We start from the raw sequence: 26,281 nt of genomic DNA, 5'->3' as shown, positions 1-26,281 counted from the left end.
TCTGTATTAGCCTTTCTTACAAGTAACACTCTATAGTATATACAAAGGCAACAACTGAGAAGTAAAATTCTCTGAAAAAATGCGCTTTTGGAAGGGAGGGGCTCTTAGAAAAAAGAATATTTTTAAGAGTTATGAATTCTATTAGTGTAAATGGAGTATTATTAAGCAGTGAAACAAATATTTGGCTCCTATGGGTTCATGAAGGGCTGATACCAAAAGCAAGGGCCTTGGCTACCTGAGTAGTTTTAAAGAATATAGTATGGTTTTTGCCAATGCTTTTGTGTAATTTTTAATCCCAATTTTCATTTATGTTAAATTAGTGAATAGGTAAATAATAATATTCATAAGAATAGTTCATACTTATAAACAAATGGTATGAAGTAGTATTCTCATTTGGGGAATCTCAACCTTAAAAAGGTTGGCTTTACTTATATTTTAAGAGTATGTGAAACAGAAAAATCACCAGTAAGTACAGTTCAGCGATATGGACAATACTAGTTGCAAAATTTTTTTTAAAGGCATGTTTACCAATCTTGTATTTCTTACCTCTTTTAAAAAAAAAAAATAGGTATATATGTACACTTGGGTGGATAACCTAACACATTCACACTCATTATTCTAAGTTTGTTATAATTAACAGGCTGTTTAAAATACTTGGAGAAATAACCAGAAATTAGCTGTTTTGAATTGCAAAACAAAGTAACAAATAATCAAGGTTTTATAGATTTCTGTACCTTAGAAATTAAAAATTAAAAACTAACAAAATGACCTTCTGAGCCATTAAATTATGAGACACTGTTGCTATTTATGAGTTGTGACAACACTGAGTGATCACATGAAACTCCTGACAACATTCATTTTGTAGAAATTTTTACCATACATTTTGGCTTTTTCAAATGCTTCAAAATTATTAATGTTGCTCTAGTTTGTTTAAAAATCTACCACCACCCAAAAGTCCAGTCAAAAAGAAAAAGCCATCTGACATATATGGAATACACAATGCTGTGCAGGATACCCTGGTGACTGACTCATTCAGAAGAAAGTCTAAGAGGGAAAAAGAATCTCCATAAATGCATGTTGTGTCTGCTTCCTTGGTTTCTACTTATCTTCCCACCAATTTCTAACAACCTTAGGCATACTAAAGGAGTATTTGTGCAACATATGGAGAGTGAGTGCTTGCTACAGCAGCCAAAAGTGGAAGATCACTGGATTCAATCCTGAAATAAAAGAAAAAAAAAATGTCAGTTCCAATTTTCTATACTGAGGACATGAACTCTACTACCTGTAAGGTCACAGTACCTCAATGGTTAAGGGCCTAGGTCACTCAGGACAAAATTTTCAGTAAATAAAACACAGAACTACAGATATGAGTAACAAAATCATAAATGTAGGAAAGTGTCTCAATGACATGCTGATGGAACATACATTTGGGCAAGACACAATGACTAACAACTACAATCTAGTGTAATAATAGCTTGATACAGTGACTCATGCTTGTAATCCCAAAACTTTGGGAGGCCTAGGTGGGAGGATTGTTTAAGCCTAGGAGTTCAAGACCAACCTAAGCAACATAGTAAGACCTTGTCTCCGTGAAAATTTTAAAAAACTAGCTGGGCGTGGTGGTGTGTGCCCACGGTCCCAGCTACTCCTGAAGCTGAGGCAGAAGGATCTCTTGAGTCCAGGAAGTTGAGGCTAAAGTCAGCCATGCACCAACAGCAGGGCGACAGAGTGAGACCCTGTCTCAAAAAAAAAAAAAAAAAAACGCCGGGCACAGTGGCTCACGCCTATAATCACAGCACTTTGGGAGGCCAAGGCGGGTGGATCACGAGGTCAACAGATCGAGACCATTCTGGTCAACATGGTGAAACCCCGTCTCTACTAAAAATACAAAAAATTAGCTGGGCATGGTGGCGTGCACCTGTAGTCCCGGCTACTCAGGAGGCTGAGGCAGGAGAATTGCTTGAACCCAGGAGACGGAGGTTGCAGTGAGCTGAGATCATGCCATTGCACTCCAGCCTGGGTAACAAGAGCGAAACTCTGTCTCAAAAAATAAAAATAAAAATAAAAAAGAATAATAGTCTGTACCCAGATTGTTTGAGATTCAAATGTTTTTATAATAAGATTTACTGGAAGTAATGGGAGCTTCATCAAAATACATTTTACCACAAATTTATAAGAAAAGAAAAATGGCCAATCAACATAGACAGTAGTAATCAGATCCCTCATGGTTAGAGAAATTTGGATAAAATCAGGTGCCATTTTTTAGCTAGTACCTTGGAAAAGATCAAATTTGGTAAGAGCCAGTAGTGAGTAGAGTGCCTATTACTGTTTGTGGGAATTCATATTGAAACTTTCTGGAGAGTATTCAGTATAATCTATCAAACTATCAATACAGGCCCTTTAACCAAAAATTCTATTTCAATGAATTTATCCTACAAACGTCAAAGATTGATATTCAGTCTAGCATTGGTTTATAGTAGCAAAAAACTAAAAACAATCTAAGTTCCAAAATATAATGGAATGCTAGACAGCCATTAGGAAGAATGACATTGATTAGTATGTGCTTATATGAATAGTCAAGATATATTAAAAGTTGTACAACAACATAAGAGCATAAACCAACATAGATTTTTAAAAAATATTCATTTAAAAATTCTATAAAACAATCTGTTAACAGCATCTGAATAGGGGTTGGAAGTTGGGGGAAAGAAGACAATGACCTACTTTTCATTGTCTGCCAAAATATACTGTGCATTTTGGTTATATGTACGTTAGTTTTAAATCTTATCTTAAATATTTTTACATAAAGGCATTAAACACACACATACACACACACACACACACACACACTCACTCACTCCCCAGATATACAAGATTATATCCTGTTACTGATTTTCCAAATATTGGAAAACAATTTTCTCTGTATAACTCAAGTAAAAATCTTCATCAGGACTTGATCAAGAGTGTGGTGCTACAGAATATAAAGAGGGTCTAAAGTAACAAAGATACAGAGTCATTCAAATCCCTGTCAGTCCTACCAGTGTGTGACATGTGGCATGTTAACTGACAGAATCATCTGTTTCCAACCTGGATGACACTGCCTACACACTGTAGGATGATAATACGAATTAAGAAATAACACTAATAAATTTTTAATTTGGGTTTCTGACATACAGTAGGTTCTCAGTGATGTTGGTTTCTTTTCCCATCATAAAAGCCAAACTAGATAAAAGTTCTGGCTTGTTTTACTTTCTTTAATGGGATTTCAAGAAATGAATCACACGAACACGCCTAAAGTGGCCAAAGAACAGAGGAAAAGTGACCACAGAACATAATGAAATAGGGCCATACAATGCTCCCTACCAACTTCCCATTGCTCTTTCAGTAAGCATTTTTGTTAACTTTTCTGCCACAGAAAAATGCAGAGTAGACAGATATAATATATAGTTAATGGGAAGGAGGAGTAATATGTAGATAACATATTATCATTCACAGACTTCTGTTACATCATTTGGAAGGCAGGATACATACTTGGGAAAAAAGAGTTTTCAACATATTTAAAAAATAAAATGAGTATGTACTTATTTTTTCTGACACAAAAATTCAGATTTTAATTCATTCTGACTATATTCTCAACCTACTATATGTAATGGCACAAAGAAGGGATAATGCCTTTCAGATTTGTGGATGACAGGAAATCTGCTATTATATGGTACAGGGCAACCTAAATGATAACAGCCTCCAGCTTCTCATAGAAAAAGATACTTAAAAGAAAAAGGGCAATTCTGAGCAACATTCCTTACCTGATGACAGAGCAATGAAAGCAAAGCCAGAGAAGAAACCATTAACATACCCCAGAACCACTCCCAGCTCCTTGACATGAACACGCATCTGCCCCCTCAGGTATTCAGACAGCATTTTACTTTTGAAGTATAGCTCCTGCAACCGGTCTTCAAGATGCATTACACACTGCAGTTAGGGAGGAATCAATAATCAAGTCAGAAAACAGTTTGCAACACTGAGTCATGGCAAATTCCAAAACAAAATGTTTCAGACAATTCTCTTTATTTATTCCAACATGAACTAAAATTTGAAGCACATTTTTAAAGTATGTAGTTTTAGCTAAAAAGGGAAGTGAACCTTTTCCTGGCTCATATCAAAGATTAGCTTCTACATCGTCTTTTTCTCTTAACAGTGCCAAAATACACATGATATAAAATTTACTCTTTTAACAATTTTCTGTTTGTTTGTTTTTGTTTTTGAGATGGAGTCTCACTGTGTCACCCAGGCTGGAGTGCATTGGTGCAATCTCAGCTCACTGCAATCTCTGCCTCCCGGGTTAAAGAGATTCTCCTGCCTCAGTCTCTCAAGCAGCTGGGACTACAGGCATGCACACCGCCCAGATAATTTCTTTTGTATTTTTAGTACACACAGGGTTTCACACCACATTGGCCAGGCTGGTCTTGAACTCCTGACTTCAGGTGATCTGCCTGCCTCGACCTCCAAAGTGCTGGGATTCCAGGTGGGAGCCACTGTGTCTGGCCCCTTTTTAAAGCATTTTCAGTGGTACTAAATACATTGAAAATGTTGTGCAACCATCACCACTATCCATTTCCAAAACATTTTTCTGCTATGTTTTTATTGTAAATTTGATCAATATAAAATTTTTATGAATAAAAAATTTCAATTGTATTTACATAGGAAAGGATGTATTCTGTGGAGAATAAAAAACAGTTGGCAAAACTTCACAAAGAATGCTATGTAGTTTCCCAATTTCTAAGCTGAAAGACTGAAAGTTAAAACACATCTGGGCATGGCGGCTCACACCTATAATCCCAACACTTTGGGAGGTGGTGGCAAGAGGATCACTGAGAACAGCCTAGGCAACATAGTGAGACCCCTGTCTCTACAAAAAAAAAAAAAAAAAAAACAAAAACCAATTATCCAGGTATGGTGGCACGATCCTGTAGTCTTAGCTAGTTAGGAGGTTAAGGTGAGAGGACTGCTTGAGCCCAGGGTTTTGAGGGTGCACTGAGCCATGACTGTGCCACTGCAGTTCAGCCTGGGTGACAAAAGTCAGAAATATATGAAAACACATATATTCTGTTTTTTGTCAATTAACTTGCTCAATTTACTAAAATAGGTGATTTATCATGTGAATTGATGCTTAACATATTTGAGGAAAAAACAGAAGTTTCAGGTGCTAAACATTAGATTCTTCAGTGTTCCTTTCCAATGAAAATCAGCTATTAAGCTCCTAATAAAAATCCACTTTATTATTGGAAAAACACAACCAAATGGTTGTGGCTTTGTAGCGTATATTTTTCTCACAATACTTTAGGCTGATAATGCCATAAGAAAATGTTGAAAACGTTAATTGCTGAATATATGTATACATAAAATATGTAATATAATTATATTACTGTATTAACCACTTGACAGTATATAATTCCATAGTACTAAGAGCATTCACAATGTTGTGCAACCATCAACACCATCCATTTCCAGAACGTTTTTTCATCATCTCAAACAAAAACCCTGTATTCAGCATCTCAAATGAAAACTCTGTACTCATTAAACAATAACTCCTCATTCTCTTCTTTCCTGCAGCCTTTGGTAACCACTATTTTACTTTCAGTCTCTATGAATCTGCCTATTTGTAGTACCTCATATAAGTGAAATCATACACTATTTGTCCTTTTGTGTATAGTTTATTTCACTTAGCATAATGCTTATGAGTTTCATCCATATTGTCGCATGTATTAGAATTTCGGTCCTTTTAATGGCTGAATAAATATTGCAACAAAACCCCATTTTGTTTATCCATTCATTTGCTGATGGATGCTTGGGTTATTTCTAACATTTGGCTATTGAGAATAACATTTCCATGAACAATAGCATACAATTATCTGCCTGAATCCCTGCTTTTAATTGTTTTGAGTATAAACATAAAAGTGAAATCAACAGATCATATGATAATACTATGTAAAACTTTTTGAGGAACAGCCAAACTTTTCCACAGCTCCATTTTACATTACCATCAACAATGCATGAGGGTTCCAAGGTTGCCACATCTTGGCCAATACTTATATTTGTTATGGATTCTTTTTATCATAGTCATCCTTACAGGTATTGAATGGCAGGTCACTGTGGTTTTATTTGCATTTCTCTAATGACTAATGATGCTAAACATATTTCCATGTGTTTATTGGCCATTTGTATATTTTCTTTGGCAAAATGTCTATTCAAGTCCTTTGCCTTTTTTAAATTCAATTATTTACTTTCTGTTGAGTTGTAGGAGTTCTTTATATATTCTGAGTATCAATCCCTTTTCAGATATATGATTTGCAAATATATTCTCCTATTTTATAGGTTGTCTTTTTACTCTGTTGATATATAGCTAATAAACAAAAGTTTTTGATTTTGATGAAGTCCAATTTATCTATTTTTTTTACTTTTTTACTTATGCTTTTGGTATCAAATTCAAGAAGTCATTGCCATATCCAATGTCACAAAGATTATCACCTAGGTTTTTTTTAAGTTTTATAGCATTAACTAAAATCTTTGATCTATTTGGAGTTCATTTCTGTACATGGCATAATTCTTTTGTATGTGAATATCCAGTTTTCCCAGCAACTTTTGTAGAAAAGACTCCTTTCTGGCCGGGCACTGTGGTGCACACCTATAATCCCAGTACTTTGGGAGGCCAAGGCGGGCAGATCACCTGAGGTTGGGAGTTTGAGACCAGCCTGACCAACATGGAGAAACCCTGTCTCTACTAGAAATACAAAATTAGCAGGGCATGGTGGTGCATGCCTGTAATCCCAGCTCCTCGGGAGGCTGAGGCAGGAGAATTGCTTAGAGTTCAGGAGGTGGAGGTTGCAGTGAGCTGAGATTGCATCACTGCACTCCAGCCTGGGCAACAAGAGTGAAAATCCATCTCAAAAGAAAAAAAAGAAAAGACTCCTTTTCCTGTTGAACGGTCTTGGCACCTTTGTTGAAAATCAATTAAACTTATATGTGAGGGTTTTTAGAATCTCCATTCTATTCCATTGGTCTATATGCCTTTCCTTATGCCAGTAGCACAATGTTTTGAGTCCTGTAGCTTCATAGTAAGTTTTGAAATCAAGAAATGTGAATCCACCAACACTGTTGTTTTTCAAGATTGTTTTATCTCTTTGGGGGGGTCTCTTGACATTCTTAATTTATTTTAAGATGGGTTTTTCTATTTCTGCAAAAAGTATCAATTGGATTTTGATAGCAATTACATTCAATCTGTAGGTAACTTTGAGTAGTAATGACATCCTACATTTATATATGCCTTCAATTTCTATCAGTAATGTTTTATGTCTTACGGTGTACAAGTCTTTTACCTCCCTAAATTTACTCCTAGGTAATTTATTCTTTTTGGTACTATTGTTAGTGGAACTGTTTTATTAATTTCCTTTTCAGAGTGTTCACTGCTCAAATAATTGTACAGAAATGCAACTTACTTCTATGTGTTTTATATTACGCAAATTTGCTTAATTTGCTTATTAGCACTACCAGTTTTTTGTGGAATCTTTACGTTTTCTATGTACAAGAGGATCATGTCATCTGCAAACAGAGATAATTTTATTTCCTCTTTTCCAGTTTTGAAGTCATCCGTATTTTTCTTGCCTGACTTCTCTGGCTAAAACTTTCAGTAGCATGTGCAAACAGACGCAGTGAAAGTGGATAGCATTGCCTTTTTCCTAATCTTAGGGAAATGCTTTCAGTCTTCCACCACTTAGTGTGATGTTGGCTGTGGGTTTGTCAGAGATATCCTTTATCATCTTGAACTACAGAGCTTTTAAACTATGCTATATTATAGTTCTCCTAATAAGTGAAAGAAAGAACCCTGTAAGTTTGAAATGGAGTAATTAGTAAGAGGTCATCAGTATTATAAAGAGGTCATTCAAAGTCCTGACATGACAATGAGGATCCAGAATATCAGTGGCCTATGAAGATGAGGAAGAGTGAGAAAGGTTGTTCTCTTTCCATGTGAGGATACAATGAGAAAACAGCCGTTTTATGACATTCTACATAAAGCTTGGGAGATTTTGTTTTGTTTTGTGAGATGGAGTTTCACTCTTGTTGCCCAGGCTGGAGTACAATGGCGCATTCTTGGCTCACCGCCACCTCTGCCTCCCGGGTTCAAGCGATTCTTGTCTCAGCCTCCTGAGTAGCTGGGATTACAGGCATGTGCCACCATGCCAGCTAATTTTGTATTTTTAGTAGAGATGGGGTTTCTCCATGTTGGTCAGGCTGGTCTTGAACTCCCAACCTCAGGTGGTCTGCACTCCTTGGCCTCCCAAAGTGCTGGGATTATAGACGTAAGCCACTGTGCCCAGCCAAGGGAGATGTTGCATGACTATACTACACATGATCAAAAATTCTGGCTGCTGAAATCAGAACATACAGACAGGTATACATCCCCTTTTGTCTTAGCTTGGGCTGCCATAACAAAATATCATACACTGAGTGGCTTAAAAAAAAACCACACACATGTATAGCTGGGCATGGTGGCTCATGCCTGTAATCTCAGCACTTTGGGAGGCTGTGGCAGGAGGAACACTTGAGCCCAGGAGTCTGAGAATAGTCTGGGCAATGGGGCAAAATGCCATCTCTACCAAAAAATACAAAAAATTAGCCAGGCATGGTAGCATGTGCCTATATTCCCTGACACTCAGCAGGCTAAGGCAGGAGGATCATCTGACCCCAAAAAGTCAAGGCTGCAATGAGCCAAGATGGCACCATTGCACTCCAGCCCAGGTGATGAGAGTATGACACAGTCTCAAACACATAAACAAAAAAACTCAGATATTTATTTTCTCACAGTTCTGGAAGCTAGAAATCCAAGACCATGGTGCAAGCATGGTTCGGTTCTGGTGAGGGCTCTCTTCCTGCTGGCAGACGGCTGTTTTCTCATTGTATTCTCACATGGTGGAAAGAGAACAACCTTTCTCACTCTTCCTCATCTTCTTAGGCCACTGATACCATCATGAGTACCCCACCCTCAAGACCTGATCTTAAAATACCTCCCAAAGACCCTATCTCCAAATACTGTCACACTGAGGATTAGAGCTTCAATATATGAGTTCGGGTCATAACACAAACATTCAGTCCCTAACAGCTTTTTTACACAAAAACAATCATGAAAGCTAGCAGCAGTATTTACAGTAGGCATAAATGAAGCAGAGTTTAGTTATCTACTAGAGCCCTTAAAGTAATGCAATCATTGCTACACATACTTACAAAATTTGGAGACAAGTTATGCTTATAAAGCTGAAGTGTGGAATGAAGCAGGTTGGAAACAAGACTGGAAACCAATACTTCCTTTCCCAATTTATTATCTGTCACTCGTCTCTGGCTACTGGCCACTTGAACAGTCCATTTATCCATGTCAGCTATAATACAGACAGCTTCTGCTATTGGTTCATCCAACACTGGATGCTGGAAATAAAAGAATAATTCATCTTATGATTAGCAAATGAAGTTTCCAAAGACAATAGTAATTCAGCAATGAAGGTTTACTAAACAAAAACAAAAGAATATTAAACTTCAATATTTTGATATCTCCTTGACCAAGGAGAATAGAATAACTAACTCATTAACAAACACCCTGAGACATATTATAGATGTCATCATAGATAGAGACTTTGTATTCATTACAAGGACTTTGTATTATTTAGTCCAGAACTTAACTTTCAACAGTCTTTTGATCATTCATTAATTTGAAAAATGTATTAGGTGTTAACTATGTGCCAGGCAATTGAAAGAAAATGTTCTCTACCCTAAAAGAGACAAACATTTTATTTTGTTTTTTTGTTTTTGAGACGAAATCTTACTCTGTCACCAAGCTGGAGTGCAGAGTCACTATCTCAACTCACTGCAACCACTGCCTCCCGAGTTCAAGCTATTACCCTGCCTCAGCCTCTCAAGTAGCTGGGACTACAGGTCTGCACCACCACACCTGGCTAATGTTTTGTATTTTAGTAAAGAAAGGGTTTCACCATGTTGGCCAGGATGGTCTCGATCTCCTGACCTCATGATCAGCCTGCCTTGGCCTCCCAAAGTGCTGGTATTACAGGTGTGAGCCACTGTGCTGCATCTGAGAAAAACATTATAAAAATTGGACAGGGTAGGACAGGACAAGACAGATGCAGTGGCTCACATCTATAATCCCAGCATGCTGGGAGGCTGAGGTGGGAGGACCGCTTAAGGCCAGGAGATTGAGACTAGTCTGAGCAACATAGCCAAACCTCATCTCTACCAAAAAAAAATCTAAAAAATCAGGCAGGAATGCTGGTATGCACCTGTAATCCCAGCTATTTAGGAGGCTGAGGCAGGATGATTGCTTGAACCCAGAAATTCAAAACTGCAGTGATCTAAAACTGTGCCACAGCACTCCAATCTGGGTGAAAGAGTGAGACTGTGTTTCAAAAAAAAAAAAGACTTATTTACATAAATAAGTCAATGGTAAGATCCTGTGCTAACTATCCCAATATGTCAGGCATTAATATCCCTCAGCACCAGAGAAGCTATTCCTTGATGTCACGAAATACTTTGTTGCCTACATGCCTTAGATTTTTCTGTTTGACTAAGACATATGTCTAGAGTATGAATACAGCAGTAAAAATGGGACACATCAACATATACTAATATGGTTCCCTAAGATACATTGTTAAATGAAAAACAAAATTTTTTTTGAGCCAGGCCCAGCGGCTCATGCCTATAATTCCACTACTTTGGGAGGCTGAGGAAGGTGGATCACCTAAGGTCAGGAGTTTAAGACAAGCCTGGCCAACATGGTGAAACCCCAATTCTACTGAAAATACAAAAATTCAGCTAGGTGTGGTAGTGGGCACCTGTAATCCTAGCTACTCAGGAGGCTGAGGCAGGAAAATTGACCCGGGAGGCAGAGGTTGCAGTGAGGTAAGATTGTACCACTGCACTCCAGCCTGGGCAACAAGAGTGAAACTCGGTCTCAAAAAAAGTCACTATACATACAGTTATGTTTCTAAAAATTCATATTTACATCTAAATAAAAATGTACAGAAAAAAGAAAAAAATCAAGTATGAAATACTGAAGATCTCCATGCAGAAGCAGGAATATTAAGAGTATAAAGGTCTACATTTTACTCTGTGCATCTTTATATTGTTTATAAGCCCATGCTTAGCATCCTCAAATGATATTCCTTTGCCTAGTTAATAAACAACTACTCTGAATAAAGCTCTGCCCTGGAAACTAAAGAAACAAGGACAACAGAACTCATAGGCTTGTAAGGGAGATCAAAATAAATACATCTATCTTTTTAAAAATGTGTTAATGATGAAGCAGAAACCAAGTGCTGGGGAAGTAGAGGAGGGCAATTGTGGATCTGCATGATACGGAGTTTCTCAGTGAAAGGGATATAGGAATATGACATTGGAGTGTATAGATAGGACTACTAGTAAAAAAAATGGGAGTACATGGATAATTCAGTAAGAATAAGACTCAGAAATAGAAGTAGATACAAATGGCTACATTTGTGAGAAATGATTTTGAGAAATAAGAGATAAGAGAATGGCAAAGGAAAAGCCCAGAAATATACCTTGGGAAGATTTTCCATGGAATGCAAAATTTATTTGTTTTTTATAAAATGGCACTCAAATATTTATTCATCTCTTGCCAAGGACAGAACTCTTTGTTAGTCTTCACTTAATTATGGAAATACAATTTTGGCAAAGGTATATACACCTGTGATATAGGAAAATCTATTCAGCTGACCAACAACATGGGTTCAAACTGCAGGTCCACTTAGATGCCATTTATTTTCAATATAATATATGGAAAAAGTTTTTGGAAATTTGCAACAATTTGAAAAACTTAAGAGACAAAAACTGCATAGCCTAGAAAAACAGAATATAAGAAAAAGTGAGGCATGTCATGAATACATAAAATATATGTAGATGCATGAAAAGTGGTGTGCATTTGTAATCCTAGCTACTGGGGAGGCAGAGGCAGGAGGATCAATTAAGCCCAGTAGTTTGAGAGACTAACCTGAGAAATATAGTAAGACCTATCTCAAAACAAACAAAAAATATAGATAGTATGTTTTATCATTTACTACTGTAAAATATATGCAAATCAACTAAAAAAGTTAAAAATTTATAAAAACTTACACACTTACAAAGCATACAAGGTGACATTCACAGCCCAGCGAAATGTAAGCAAATGTAAAGATGTAGTATTAAATCATAACTGCATAAAATTAGCTGTATAACCTACTATACTACTGTAATAGTGTTGTAGCCACTTCCTGTCACTATTGCCCGAGCTCAAGTGTTGCAAGCATGTACTTAAAATACCCCACCAAGTTAATCATCTCTGCGGGAGCAGTTCCTCTCTCCAATAAATTGTGTATCTCAGTAAAAAACTGATCTCTTGTGGGAGGCTAAGGTAAGAGGATCCCTTAAGCCCGGGAGTTCAAAGCTGCAGTGAGCTATGACTGTACCACTGCACTCCAGTCTGGGTGACAGAGTGTGACTCTGTTTCTAATAAAACAAAATAAAACAAAAAGATAACAAATAAAACTGATCTCTAAAGGTTCTCAGGTATTTTCCATCATGTTTACTGTGATACAGCAAACCCTGAATAATATCATGGGACCCACATGGAGTGCCACTAGTGATGCTGGGAATGCTCTTAAGTAGAGAGAAGTTAAGACATTACAAGAAAAAGTTGAATGACTTGATATGGACCATAGATTGAAGGCTAGTAGCTGTGGTTACCCACCATTCCAAGATAAAATGAATCCATCAAGAGGATTGTTGTAAAATAACACAAGTAAATTTGTGAAGCTGTCACTGCAGTGACGCCACTAGGTGTGAAAACCATGTACTTCTGCAGAACACCTTTTTATCTCATAATGAAAATGCAGCTGTTATGTGGATACAGGATTGCTGTAAAAAAGCTCTAACTATAGACTCTAACATTGTTTTTTTTTTAAAAAATGAAGTCATTATACAACAACATAAAGCAAAAGGAGGGTAAAGGATCTAAAGCTGGAGAATTTAATGCTAGGAAAGAATGGGTTTATAATTTTAGAAACAGTTTTAGCTTAAAAAACATCAAGATAACAGCTTTTGCTGACCAAGAGGCAATAGACAAATTCCCAGACACCATCCAGAAAATCATAAAGGACAAAAGATACCTGCTTGAACAGGTTTTTATTGCAGATGAAAGTACCATATTGTGGAAGAAGATGCCACAAAGTACATTTATTAGTAAGGAAGAGGAGCAAGCACCAAGATTCAAGGCAGGAAGGGATAAGCTAACTCCACTGTTTTGTGTAAATGCATTCAGGATTAAGATCAGAACTACCCTTATATAAAGAGCTGCTAACCTCTGGACCTTGAAGAAAAAAAGGTAAACACCACCCCTGCCAGTCTTCTGACTGTTGAAAAAGAAATCTGGAAAAACAAAACCTCTTTTTCTGGATTGAATCCACCCATGCCTTTTTTTTTTTTTTGAGACAGTCTCACTGTGTCGCCCAGGCTGAAGTGCAGTGGCAAGATCTCAACTCACTGCAACCTCTGACTACTGGGTTCAAGCGATTCTCTTGCCTCAGCCTCCCAAATAGCAGAGACTACAGGTGCCTGCCACCAAACCTGGCTAATTTACGTATTTTTAGTAGAGATGGGGTTTCAATACGTTGTCCAGGCTGGTCTTAAATTCCTGACCTCATGATCCGCCCACCTCGGCCTCCCAAAGTGCTGGGATTATAGGCATGACCACTGTGCCTGGCCCCACCAAGCTTTATCTCTAAAATCAGGAAGTACCTTGCCAGTAAGCGACTGCCTTTTTAAGTTCCTATGTTTGACAATGCCCCTGGCCACCCAGAACCTTGTGAGTGTTAAAGTAGTCTAGTTGCCTCTCAACACATCTCTAACTCAGGCTCTAGATCAGGGTGCCATAAAGGCCATTAAACACAATATTCTATAAAACTGACTGTTAGTGCTATGGAAAAGAACTGCAATGGAGAGAACATGATGGCAGTCAGAAGAATTACTCCACAGAATATGCCATTGCTGTTACAGAAAAATCTATGAAAGTCATCAAGCCTGAAACAATAACTTCCTGCTGGAGAAAACTACATCCAGATGTTGTGCACAGAACTTAACAACAGAACCAATCAAGGAAATCATGAAAGAGATTGTAAATATGGCAAAAAAAAAAATTGGTGGGTGAAGACATTCAAGATATGGATTGTCAAGAAATTCAAGAGCTAATAGACACCATACCAGAGGAATGAACAGAAGACAACTCAATGGAGATGAGTGCTTCTAAACCAGTGGCAAACAATGAGGAACAAGACATAGAAGCATCAATGCCAAAAATCAAATTAACATTAGCAAAAGGGTTCTTAATATTCAAGACTGCTTTTTATTTCTTTTACAACATGAACCCTTCTATGATACTGAAACCGCCTTTGCAAAAGTTATATTACTGAGAACATTATTACAGTAAACTAAGCTAGCCCAAACCCCATCTTGCCTTTCCCTTAATTATTATGGGCTATGGGGCCAAGCTAACTTTGACAGACATTTAGACTACAGTTTTTCAATTTTATTATTATTTTTTAAAGTGTGTACTTTTATTCAACTATGTACAGGTAAGCCATAGCTGCCTCCACCCACTCCCAGGGAGACCAAAAGCTTTCATATATCTCAAGTTGGGGGACCAAAAAAATGGGCCACAAAGGCTGATCATTCAGAATACAACAAAATAGAAAAAATTAAGGTGAATATTAAGAAAATTTTGCATTACAGAATTTACATGAAAGCAATGCTATCACCTCCCCACTGTGGACTCTCTTCTAAGACTTCTTCTTAGAGAGAAGGGGGGTGGCTTTTAGGAGGGCAAGGGACTTCCTGTAGCAATGCATCTCAGATATTTGGAATGACTATTAAAAAAAAGATCAATGTACAATCAAAGTCCTCAACCACACTGTAGAACTTCAGGGAATGCTCACTCCAACCAACTGCTGTCCCCTACACTTTCCAATTTTTAAATCCTGAGTGAAGCCAAACAAAACAAATAAAGCCATGCCAATCTTGTTTTCTGCACAAGTTAGGTTTTGTCAAAAAAGGGTGTAATGCAACTAAGTAACAGTCTTCCTAGAAGCATTTGCAGTGGACAGTGGAGGGCCGGACTCATACTCCTGCTTGCTGACCCACATCTGCTGGAAGGTAGACAGCGAGGCCAGGATGGAGCCCTCCATCCACACAGAGTATTTGTGCTCCGGAGGAGCAATGATCTCGATCTTCATCATGCTGGGTGCCAGAGCGGTGATCTCTTTCTGCATCCTGTCGGCAATGCCAGGGTACATGTTGGTGCCGCCAGACAACACTGTGTTAACATACAGGTCTTTGTGGATGTCCACATCACACTTCATGATGGAGTTGAAGGTAGCTTTGTGGATGCCACAGGTTTCCATGCCCAGGAAGGAAGGCTGGAAGAGTGCCTCAGGGCAGCAGATCAGCTCATGGCTGATGGTGATAACCTGGCTATTGGGCAGCTCATAGCTCTTCTCCACGGAGGAGCTAGAGGCTGCTGTGGCCATCTCCTGCTGGAAGTCCAGGGCGACAAAGCATAGCTTCTCCTTGATGTCATGCATAATTTCCCACTTAGCCGTGGTGGTAAAGCTGTAGCCATGCTTGGTGAAGATCTTCATGAGGTAGCCAATCAGGTCCTGGCCAGTCAGGTCCAGACACAGGATGGCACAGGGGAGGGTGTATCCCCTGCAGATGACCATAGTGTGAGTAACTCCATTGCCAGAGTCCATCACAATGCCAGTGGTATGGCCAGAGGCATACAGGGACAGCATGGCCTGGATGGCCACGTACATGGCTAGGGTGTTGAAGGTCTCAAACATGATCTGGGTCATCTACTTGTGGCTGGCGTTGGGGTACAGGGGGGCCTCAGTCAGCAGCACATGGTGCTCCTTGAAAGCCACATGCAGCTAATTATAGAAGGTGTAGTGCCAGATTTTCTCCACGTCATCCCAGCTGATGATGCTGCTGTGTTCAATAGGGTACTTCAGGGTCAGGATGCCTCTCTTGCTCTGGGCCTCAATGCCCACGCGGGAGTCCTTCTGACTCACACCCATCATCATGTCCTGGTGCCTCCACTGCCCCATGATGGGGGAGATGACAGCCTTGGGGGGATCACTGCCCACAAGGCTGCCCTTGCACATGCAGGAGCCGTTGTTGACAAAAAGTACGGTGATATCATCATCCATGGTGGACTGGTTACAGGTATGGACAGGTGGCAGAGTGGTGAGGACGAGGCTCTGTGCTTTCAAGGCATATGCAATCCTGGCAGTCTAGGCTACAGTTTAAATGACAATACATCTTACTCAAAACTCAACCACTTTTGTAAAGCTAAAAGGAAGCCATCAGGCTGATGGGAAGAGAGGAGTCTGAGTCCTGCTAAGGTGCAGACATTATTCTGGAGGTTATAGGATATGAAACTTACCCAGTTGCTAATAACACCACTATTGTAGATTGGCCTTTTGAGAGATCTTTCCAGGTTTTTTGCATGTCTGAGTCCCTTGCCTTGGCTCCACCTGGACTGACAACCCGCTCCTGTGGTCCCATCCAGAAGCGACTTGGCCCCAGTAGGGCAGCCTCAACCCCCTGTGATTTTATTTCTTCCCCAACCAATAAGCCACAAGCACCTTTTATGTGGCCACCCCACCCCTTTCTTCCAACTGCCTTTAAAAAACCCTTAACCTACAAGCTTTGAAGGAGATGATTTGAGTATAAACTCCATCTCCCATGTTGGGTGGCTGGACTTGTGGCTACTGAACTCTTTCTTTACTACAATATCATAGTCTGTCTTTACGCAGTGGGCAGGAAGAACCCCTGGGAGGTTACAAATTTGGGGGCTCATATGGTATCACCCTTGTGGCTACCTGCTTGTGGTTTGGTAGCCCCCTACTGGCAATAGATCCCGAGGCTAGCCCAAGTGGCTGTGTAGTTCTCTTGGACTGGAGGCTGAAGCTGACATCATCTCTACTAACAATGCACTGCTGACCCATGGTGCATGGATTTAATTGCAGTAGAGAAATAGTTCCTGTAAAGTCTTGCTCTGTCACCCAGGCTGAAGTGCAGTGGCACAATCTCGGCTCACAGCAACCTCTGCCTCCCAGGTTCAAGCAATTCTCCTGCCTCTGCCTCCTGAGTAGCTGGGACTACAGGCACACACCATTGTGCCTGGCTAATTTTGAATTTTTACTGAAGACGGGATTTCACCATGTTGGCAAGGCTGGTCATGAACTCCTGACCTCAGGTGATCCACCCGCCTTGGCCTCTCAAAATGCTGGGATACAGGCATGAGCCACCATGTTCAGCCTGGGGATATTCTAGATCTTGTAAATTGTTTACCGTCTCTTTGGAGATAACTCCTGCATCCCTGTTTAAGTCATCCCCTTAATTAAGGCTTACTGATTTCACATATCAGGTTACCACTAGTAAAAGGACTCAAAAGTCAGAGTTTGTCCTCACTGAAATCTGGTAATAAAAGATTTTAAAAGAATTTTTCTTTTGAGATTTTCATAGTCAGAAATCAACTTAATTAAAGCTGATATTTGGGCTATATGTTTACAGATACTGTTTGAAAGCCCCTGCTCTCCCTCCGAAAACTTCTCATTGGATGGAATTTTGTCTTGATTTCTGGGTATGTATATGTTTCTGTGTATTTATACGTGCTGTGTGTGATGTTTATATAGAGAGCTTCAATTAATTGGTTTAAAGAATAATAAGCACTTGAATTAAACATTGTCAGAAAAATGGAAACGTTTAAGGCCTGTAGGTCACATGACTCTAATAATGTTATTATTAATAAACTAAAATGAAAATGTCTTCCAAGTTTATATATTTAGTCTGAATTAGGCAGGTCAGACACTGCTGGATGCTTTAAGGTCATAAACTGATTCTGTGACTTTTACTAATTGTCTGTTCTCCAACCAATAGATTCTAGGTAAGGCCTGGAGACATAAGGAGTTAGGCAGGTCCACTGGCTAGGCTGGGAAAAGTCATAGGCTTTGAAATCTTACACATGGTTAAAAATGCTTGTTTATCAGGTTTCTCACCAAAAATAAAATCTGCTAAAAGTTAACAGTGCAGGGCCGGGCGCGGTGGCTCACGCCTGTAATCCCAGCCCTTTGGGAGGCCGAGGCGGGTGGATCACGAGGTCAAAAGATCGAGACCATCCTGGTCAACATGGTGAAACCCCGTTTCTACTAAAAATACAAAAAATTAGCTGGGCATGGTGGCGCGTGCCTGTAATCCCAGCTACTCAGGAGGCTGAGGCAGGAGAATTGCCTGAACCTGGGAGGCAGAGGTTGCAGTGAGCCGAGATTGTGCCATTGCACTCCAGACTGGGTAACCAGAGCGAAACTCTGTCTCAAAAAAAAAAAAAAAAAAAGTTAACAGTGCAGCATGCATTTGAGACTACTGTAAAAACAGTTTTATATGCAAGGTGCAGAAGGAAAAAAGAAATGTGAATTTGGTGGGAGGCTATAAGAAGGGATGGGAATATGTTTTTGTTAAAGGGAATAACATTTTCTATGGCTCAGGGGGTTTTAACGATTGTCTTATCCTGAAAGACTAATGTGACAAAACTGAAGGTTTAGGCAAAGTACAGAGGATTTGTGAAGGGTTGATCTTGTAAAGGAATTTCTGTAGGTATGAGCAAGTTTGTTAAGATCTGAAGGGGACTATTTAATTTTTCAGTATGTTGAACACTGAAACAAGATCACACTAATGCAGGGCTGGAATCTGGGCTCACCTATCTGTATTACATGGTTTTCTTTTTTTTTCCTTTTTTTTTTTATTGCAGTTTAGGTTCTGGGGTACATGTGCAGAACATGAAAGATAGTTGCATAGGTAAACACGTGGCAGTGTGATTTGCTGCCTTCCTCCCCTTCACCCACATCTGGCATTTCTCCCCATGCTATCTCTCCCCAACTCCACCCCCACTGTCCCTCCCCTCCCAGTGTGTAGTGCTCCCCTCCCTGTGTCCATGTGTTCTCATTGTTCATCACCCGCCTATGAGTGAGAACATGCGGTATTTCATTTTCTGTTCTTGTGTCAGGTTGCTGAGAATGATGTTCTCCAGATTCATCCATGTCCCTACAAAGGACACAAACTCATCGTTTTTGTTTGCTGCATAATATTCCATGGTATATATGTGCCACATTTTCCCTGTCCAGTCTATCATAAATGGGCATTTGGGTTGGTTCCAGGTCTTTGCTATTGTAAACAGTGCTGCAGTGAACATTCGTGTGCATGTGTCCTTATAGTAGAATGATTTATACTCCTTTGGATATATACCCAGTAATGGGATTGCTGGGTCAAATGGAATTTCTATTTCTAGGTCCTTGAGGAATCGCCACACTGTCTTCCACAATGGTTGAACTCCCACCAACCACCAACAGTGTAAAAGTGTTCCTATTTCTCCACATCCTCTCCAGCATCTGTTGTCTCCAGATTTTTTAATGATCGCCATTCTAACTGGCGTGAGATGGTATCTCAATGTGGTTTCGATTTGCATCTCTCTAATGACCAGTGATGATGAGCATTTTTTCATGTTTGTTGGCCTTATGTATGTCTTCTTTTGTAAAGTGTCTGTTCATATCCTTTGCCCACTTTTGAATGGGCTTGTTTTTTTCTTGTAAATCTGTTTTCGTTCTTTGTAAATTCTTAATATCAGCCCTTTGTCAGATGGGTAAACTGCAAAAATTTTTTCCCATTCTGTTGGTTGCCGATTCACTCTAGTGACTGTTTCTTTTGCCGTGCAGAAGCTGTGGAGTTTCATTAGGTCCCATTTGTCTATTTTGGCTTTTGTTGCCAATGCTTTTGGTGTTTTGTTCATGAAGTCCTTGCCTACTCCTATGTCCTGGATAGTTTTGCCTAGATTTCCTTCTAGGGTTTTTATGGTGCCAGGTCTTATGTTTAAGTCTTTAATCCATCTGGAGTTAATTTTAGTGTAAGGTGTCAGGAAGGGGTCCAGTTTCTGCTTTCTGCACATGGCTAGCCAGTTTTTCCAACACCATTTATTAAACAGGGAATCGTTTCCCCATTGCTTGTTTTTGTCAGGTTTGTCAAAGATCAGATGGTTGTAGACATGTTGTGTTGCCTCTGGGGCCTCTGTTCTGTTCCACTGGTCTATATCTCTGTTTTGGTACCAGTACCATGCTGTTTTGATTACTGTAGCCTTGTAGTATAGTTTGAAGTTGGGTAGTGTGATGCCTTCTGCTGTGTTCTTTTGGTTAGAATTGACTTGGCTATGTGGGCTCTCTTTTGGTTCCATATAAAGTTTAAGGTGGTTTTTTGCAGTTCTGTAAAGAAGATCATTGGTAGCTTGATGGGGATAGCATTGAATCTATACATTACTTTGGGCAGTATGGCCATTTTCACGATATTGATTCTTCCTAACCATGAACATGGAATGTTTCTCCATCTGTTTGTGTCCTCTCTGATTTCGTTGAGCAGTGGTTTGTAGTTCTCTTGAAGACGTCCTTTACATTCCTTGTTAGTTGTATTCCTAGGTATTTTATTCTTTGTAGCAATTGTGAATGGCAGTTCATTCTTGATTTGGCTCTCTTTAAGTCTGTAATTGGTGTGTAGGAATGCTTGTGATTTTTCACATTGATTTTGTATCCTGAGACTTTGCTGAAGTTGCTTATCAGTTTTGGAAGATTTTGGGCTGAGATGATGGGATCTTCTAGATACACAATCATGTCATCTGCAAATAGAGATGATTTGGCTTCCTCCTTTCCTAATTGAATACCCTTTATTTCTTTTTCTTGCCTGATTGCTCTGGCTAGAACTTCCAGTACTATATTGAATAGGAGTGGTGAGAGAGGTCATCCTTGTCTAGTGCCAGATTTCAAAGGGAATGCTTACAGTTTTTGCCCATTCAGTATGATACTGGCTGTTGGTTTGTCATAAATAGCTTTTATTATTTTGAGATACATTCCATCAATACCTAGTTTATGGAGGGTTTTTAGCATAAAGGGCTGTTGAATTTTGTCAAATGCCTTCTCTGCATCAATTGAGATAATCATGTGGTTTTTGTCTTTGGTTCTGTTTATGTGGTGAATTACATTTATAGACTTGCGTATGTTGAACAGCCTTGCATCCCCGGGATGAATCCTACTTGATCATGGTGGATAAGCTTTTTGATGTGCTGTTGCAATCGACTTGCCAGTATTTTATTGAAGATTTTTGCGTCTATGTACATCATTGGTATTGGCCTGAAGTTTTCTTTTCTTGAGTCTCTGCCAAGTTTTGGTATCAGAATGATGCTGGCCTCATAAAATGATTTGGGAAGGATTCCCTCTTTTGGGATTATTTGGAATAGTTTCAGAAGGAATGGTACCAGCTACTCTGTGTGTCTGGTAGAATTTGACTGTAAACCCATCTGGGCCTGGGCTTTTTTTGTGTGTGGTAGGCTCTTAACTGCTGCCTCAACTTCAGATCTTGTTATTGGTCTGTTCGGGGTTTCGGCTTCTTCCTGGTTTAGGCTTGGGGAGGAGGCAAGTGTCCAGGAATTTATCCATTTCTTCCAGGTTTACTAGTTTATGTGCATAGAGTTGTTTATAATAATCTCTGATGATGATTTGAATTTCTGTGGAATCTGTAGTGATATTCCCTTTATCATTTTTTATTGCATCTATTCTCTTTTCTTTTTTATTAATCTGGCTAGTGGTCTGTCTATTTTGTGAATTACGGATTTTCTTACTAAATTGATCTACTACTTAAAATAAAATTGTAAAAGATTAAAAAAGGGTTATGAAAACTTTACCTTATGGTTGAGCTAATTAAGATTCAATAGATTTGTTTATAAGGTTTTATTAAGAATTGGGTTTAACATTACTAACACACTAATGCAAAGGTGAAATTTGGCTTTCTCTAGAACAAGACTTTTGGGAGGCTGAGGTGGGAGGATCACTTGAAGCTCCAGAGTTTGATACCAGCCTGGGTAATACAGCCAGATCCCATCTTCACAAAAATAAACAAACAAACAAATGTTAGCCAGGCAGGCTAACATGTTCCTACAGTACCAGCTATTTGGGAAGCTAAGGTGGGAGAACTGCTTGAGACCAGGAGTTCAAGGCTGCAGTAAGTCATGTTTGTGCCACTGCACTCTAGCCTGGATGACAGAGCAAGAGTCTCAAAAAAAAAAAAAAGTAACGGAAGAATGGCAAGAAACATAAACTATGCAAACACCATGCAATAATCCACACACATTAAAAAAATGTTTACACACTGTTAGTATAGGGAAATATTCTTAACTGTTATGTGACAAAAGCAGAATTTAAAACAGATAACAAAATCATATAGAGTACAAAAATATGTATATATGTAAATACATACACATGTATATATTTTATATATAAGGACTCAACTATATAAAAATATATATCATATAGATACACAGATATACACAAGCATATCTTTTATATATGAGGCTTCACATATATACATGATATATGAACACACATACATACAGAATAATAATCCTAACAAGAAGATGCAAAGCACAGTGTGACTAATGTAACCAAACAGTATAAGTCTGGTATATAAACATCAGTATTACTTTCATTATAGCCAAAGAAACTGAGGCTTTCCTAGAGTAAATATTCTGTCTTATGATATACAGTAGTAAGTGGTCAATTCTGGGTTTTATGAGAAGTCATAATGATGCCTAATGCCTGGAGGAAGTTTTGTATTAAGAATAGCTGATAACAGAGGGAAAATTTGTGTTTGACTTTCTTTACATTTCAATATTTTGTATAATAAATATATATTAATTCAGTAAGAAAAGTGCTACTTTCTTAGAAATCAGGGAGAAAAAGAAACTCCCCTCTTATAATTCAAAAAATAGGATTTTATCTTTTTTAGAAAGTATCACTTCCATTATTTTTATATTAAAAGGTTCCTACATGTTTTTCCATGTAGTCACATAAAAAATAATTTTCATTATAAATTGATAAATTATAAGTATGCAAAGATTAACGTCATTTTTTAAGAAATCCTGGCTGGGCGCAGCGGCTCACACCTGTAATCCCACCATTTTGGGACACTGAGGCAGGCGGATCATGAGGTCAGGAGATTCATGAGGGCAGGAGACTGAGATTATCCTGGTCAATATGGTGAAACCCCTTCTTTTCTAAAAATACTAAAATTAGCTGGGCATGGTGGCAGGTGCCTGTAAACCCAGCTACTTGGTAGGCTGAGGCAAAATAATAGTCTGAATCAGGGAATCAGAGGTTGCAGTGAGCCGAGATCATGCCACTGCACTCCAGCCTGGTGACAGAGTGAAACTCCGTTTCAAAAAAAAAAAAAAAAGAAAAGAAATCCTATACATGCTTTAAAATGATTGATAATAAAAATCAACACCCTGTCAGTGCTGAGATTAAAGTTCTTTATTTTCCTTTTTGTCAAATTTTTCTATAACAGTGCTTTGATAATATACTTACATGACTAAATGAAAATATGAGAGGGAAAGACTAGAAACCCAATTACTAAAACAGAGAGGGAAAGATAAATAGTTCCTTCTTTTACTCTTGGAAAGAATCTAAGAGGAACAGATTCTTTGGGACCACTAATATAAAAGTCTTGGGGGAGGACTCAAGATGGCGCTGTGAGAACAACCCAGGATTGAAGCTCTTGCTGGACGCACGGAGAGGGTGAGTCGGGGAAGCATTTCCAGATGGATCTTAGTTGCCCACAGAACGGGGAAATTCCCAGGTATAAAAGAGACGTGGGACGCCAGGCAGAGGTCTCCGCTGGCGTAGCCGGCAGCCGGTGCGGCTCCGGCCCGCGCCGGAGCGCAGAGGTGCTCCACAGCGCTCCATACAAAAGCGCACTGTTACGGGTGCCCTGTTGAACCGGCAAACTAAGACCCGAAAGGGCTGAACTTGAGACTGAACGGGTCTTGAACTGTGACCCAGCCCAGGAAATCCCAGGGACTCAGCGTTTGGGGGAGCGCAGTGCAACAAACAAAACGGCGATTCCAAACGCTCCCGGTGAATAGGTTTTCTTTTTAAAGTGCAGCTCCGCAGGGGAGGGGCATCAGCCATCACCGAGGCAATCAGCCCCTACTGAGGTACACGCCCATTGCTGACGCAGCCTGCCGCTGCCAAGGCAACCAGGTACAACAGAGAGACTCCGCTGCAGGGCTTAGCCCGAAGCAACAGGGCGGAGACCACAGCAGAAGGGCGGAGCCTGCAGGAAAAGGGCGAACCTCACACCAGCAGGGCGGAGCCTCGGCAGGCAAAAAGTGACTAGACTGGCTCCTAGCTGGGCAGGACAGTGAGGCGGACACTCACAAGGAAAGCCCCAACCCCCACCCCAGACAGAGAATCTGAGGGAAAAAAAGGGGTTTTCTTACGAGTTAGGTTGCAGCAGAACTAAACATAGCAGCCTAGCAGCCCTGAATGAACAACAGAGCTCACAGCTCAGCACTTGAGCTCCTACAGACTGTCTCCTCAAGCAACTCCCTGACACCTCTATATCCATAAGACTGACATTCGGCAGACATCATCCTGGGACAAAGATAGCAGAAAAAGAAACTGGTAGCATCCCTCGCTGTTCCGCAGCCGCTACAGGTGCACCCCAGACAAGCAGGGCCTGGAGTGGACCTCAGCGGTCGTACAGCGAAGGGGCTAGACTGGTAGAAGGAAAACCAAGTAACAGAAATACTCCATCATCAACAATCTGGGTGTCCACACAGAGATCCAATCAAAAAGTCAGTAACTACACAGACGACAGGTGGATAAATCCACAAAGATGGGAAGAAACCAGCCCAAAAAGGAGGAAAACACCTGAAACCAGAACACCTCGCCACCTAGAAAGGACCAAAACTCCTCACCAGCAAGGGAACAAAGCTGGACGGAGAATGACTGTGACGAAATGACGGAATTAGACTTCAGAATGTGGATAATGAGAAACTTTTGTGAGCTAAAAGAACATGTTTTAAATAAACGTAAAGAAACTAAGAACCTTGAAAAAAGATTTGAAAAAACATTTGAGGAAATGATAACAAGAACGGATACCTTAGAGAGGAATATGAATGAACTAAAGGAGCTGAAAAACACAATACGAGAACTTCGCGAAACATGCACAAGTTTCAATAGCCGAATTGACCAAGCAGAAGAAAGAATATCAGAAGTTGAGGATCAACTCAATGAAATAAAACGAGAAACCAAGATCAGAGAAAAAAGCGCAAAAAGGAATGAACAAAGTCTCCAAGAAATGTGGGACTATGTGAAGAGACCTAACCTACGTTTTGATAGGCGTACCAGAATGTGATGAAGAGAATGAATCCAAGCTGGAAAATACTCTGCAGGACATTATCCAGGAAAATTTCCCCCACCTAGCAAGACAGGCCAACACTCAAATGCAGGAAATACAGAGAACACCACAGAGATATTCCGCAAGAAGAGCAACCCCAAGGCACATAATTGTCAGATTCAACAAGGTTGAAATAAAGGAGAAAATACTAAGGGCAGCCAGAGAGAAAGGTCGGGTCACCCACAAAGGGAAGCCCATCAGACTCACAGCAGATCTCTCGGCAGAAACTCTACAAGCCAGAAGGGAGTGGGGGCCAATATTCAACATCCTTAAAGAAAAGAACTTTCAACCCAGAATTTCATATCCAGCCAAACTGAGCTTCAGAAGTGAAAGAAAAATAAAATCCTTTGCGAACAAGCAAGCACTCAGAGATTTTGTCACCACCAGCCCTGCTTTACAAGAGCTCCTGAAAGAGGCACTACACATAGAAAGGAACAACCAGTACCAGCCATTCCAAAATCACACTAAATGCTAAAGAGCATCAACATAATGAAAAATCTACAACAACTAACGGGAAAAACAGCCAGCTAGCATCAAAATGGCAGTGTCAAATTCACAGATAACAATATTAACCCTAAATGTAAATGGACTAAATGCACCAATCAAAAGACACAGACTGGCAAATTGGATAAAAATCCAAAACCCAGCAGTGTGCTGTATCCAGGAAACCCATCTCACATGCAAGGATACACAAAGGCTCAAAATAAAGGGGTGGAGGAAGATTTACCAAGCAAATGGAGAGCAAAAGAAAGCAGGAGTTGCAATCCTCATCTCTGATAAAATAGACTTTAAAGCAACAAAGCTAAAAAGAGACAAAGAAGGCCATTACATAATGGTAAAAGGATCA

At 39.6% G+C, this 26,281-nt stretch overlaps 1 protein-coding gene and 1 pseudogene across 4 annotated transcripts in view; both read right to left on the bottom strand.

Moving 5' to 3' along the window:
* Positions 1-305: 305 nt before the first annotated feature.
* FNIP1 (folliculin interacting protein 1) overlaps positions 306-26,281 on the bottom strand; it is a 179,893-nt gene continuing 153,917 nt past the window's right edge. For all 3 annotated transcript variants that reach the window (XM_002744624.6, XM_008991521.5, XM_035290940.3), the window contains 3 exons: positions 9,277-9,474; positions 3,854-3,969; positions 306-1,217 (listed from right to left, as the gene is read on the bottom strand). In XM_002744624.6, coding sequence (XP_002744670.2) covers positions 1,139-1,217; positions 3,854-3,969; positions 9,277-9,474 — 393 coding nt within the window. In that variant the 3' untranslated portion in view covers positions 306-1,138. The remainder of the gene's footprint in view (positions 1,218-3,853; positions 3,970-9,276; positions 9,475-26,281) is intronic.
* Positions 14,642-16,657, bottom strand: LOC144581399 (actin, cytoplasmic 2 pseudogene; annotated as a pseudogene). The gene has a single exon (XR_013532086.1). The product of XR_013532086.1 is annotated as an actin, cytoplasmic 2 pseudogene (transcript).

This window comes from Callithrix jacchus, chromosome 2 (assembly GCF_049354715.1).
Source record: "Callithrix jacchus isolate 240 chromosome 2, calJac240_pri, whole genome shotgun sequence".
NCBI classification, from domain to species: Eukaryota; Metazoa; Chordata; class Mammalia; order Primates; family Cebidae; genus Callithrix; species Callithrix jacchus.
This window is presented reverse-complemented; position numbering and strand designations above follow the sequence as displayed.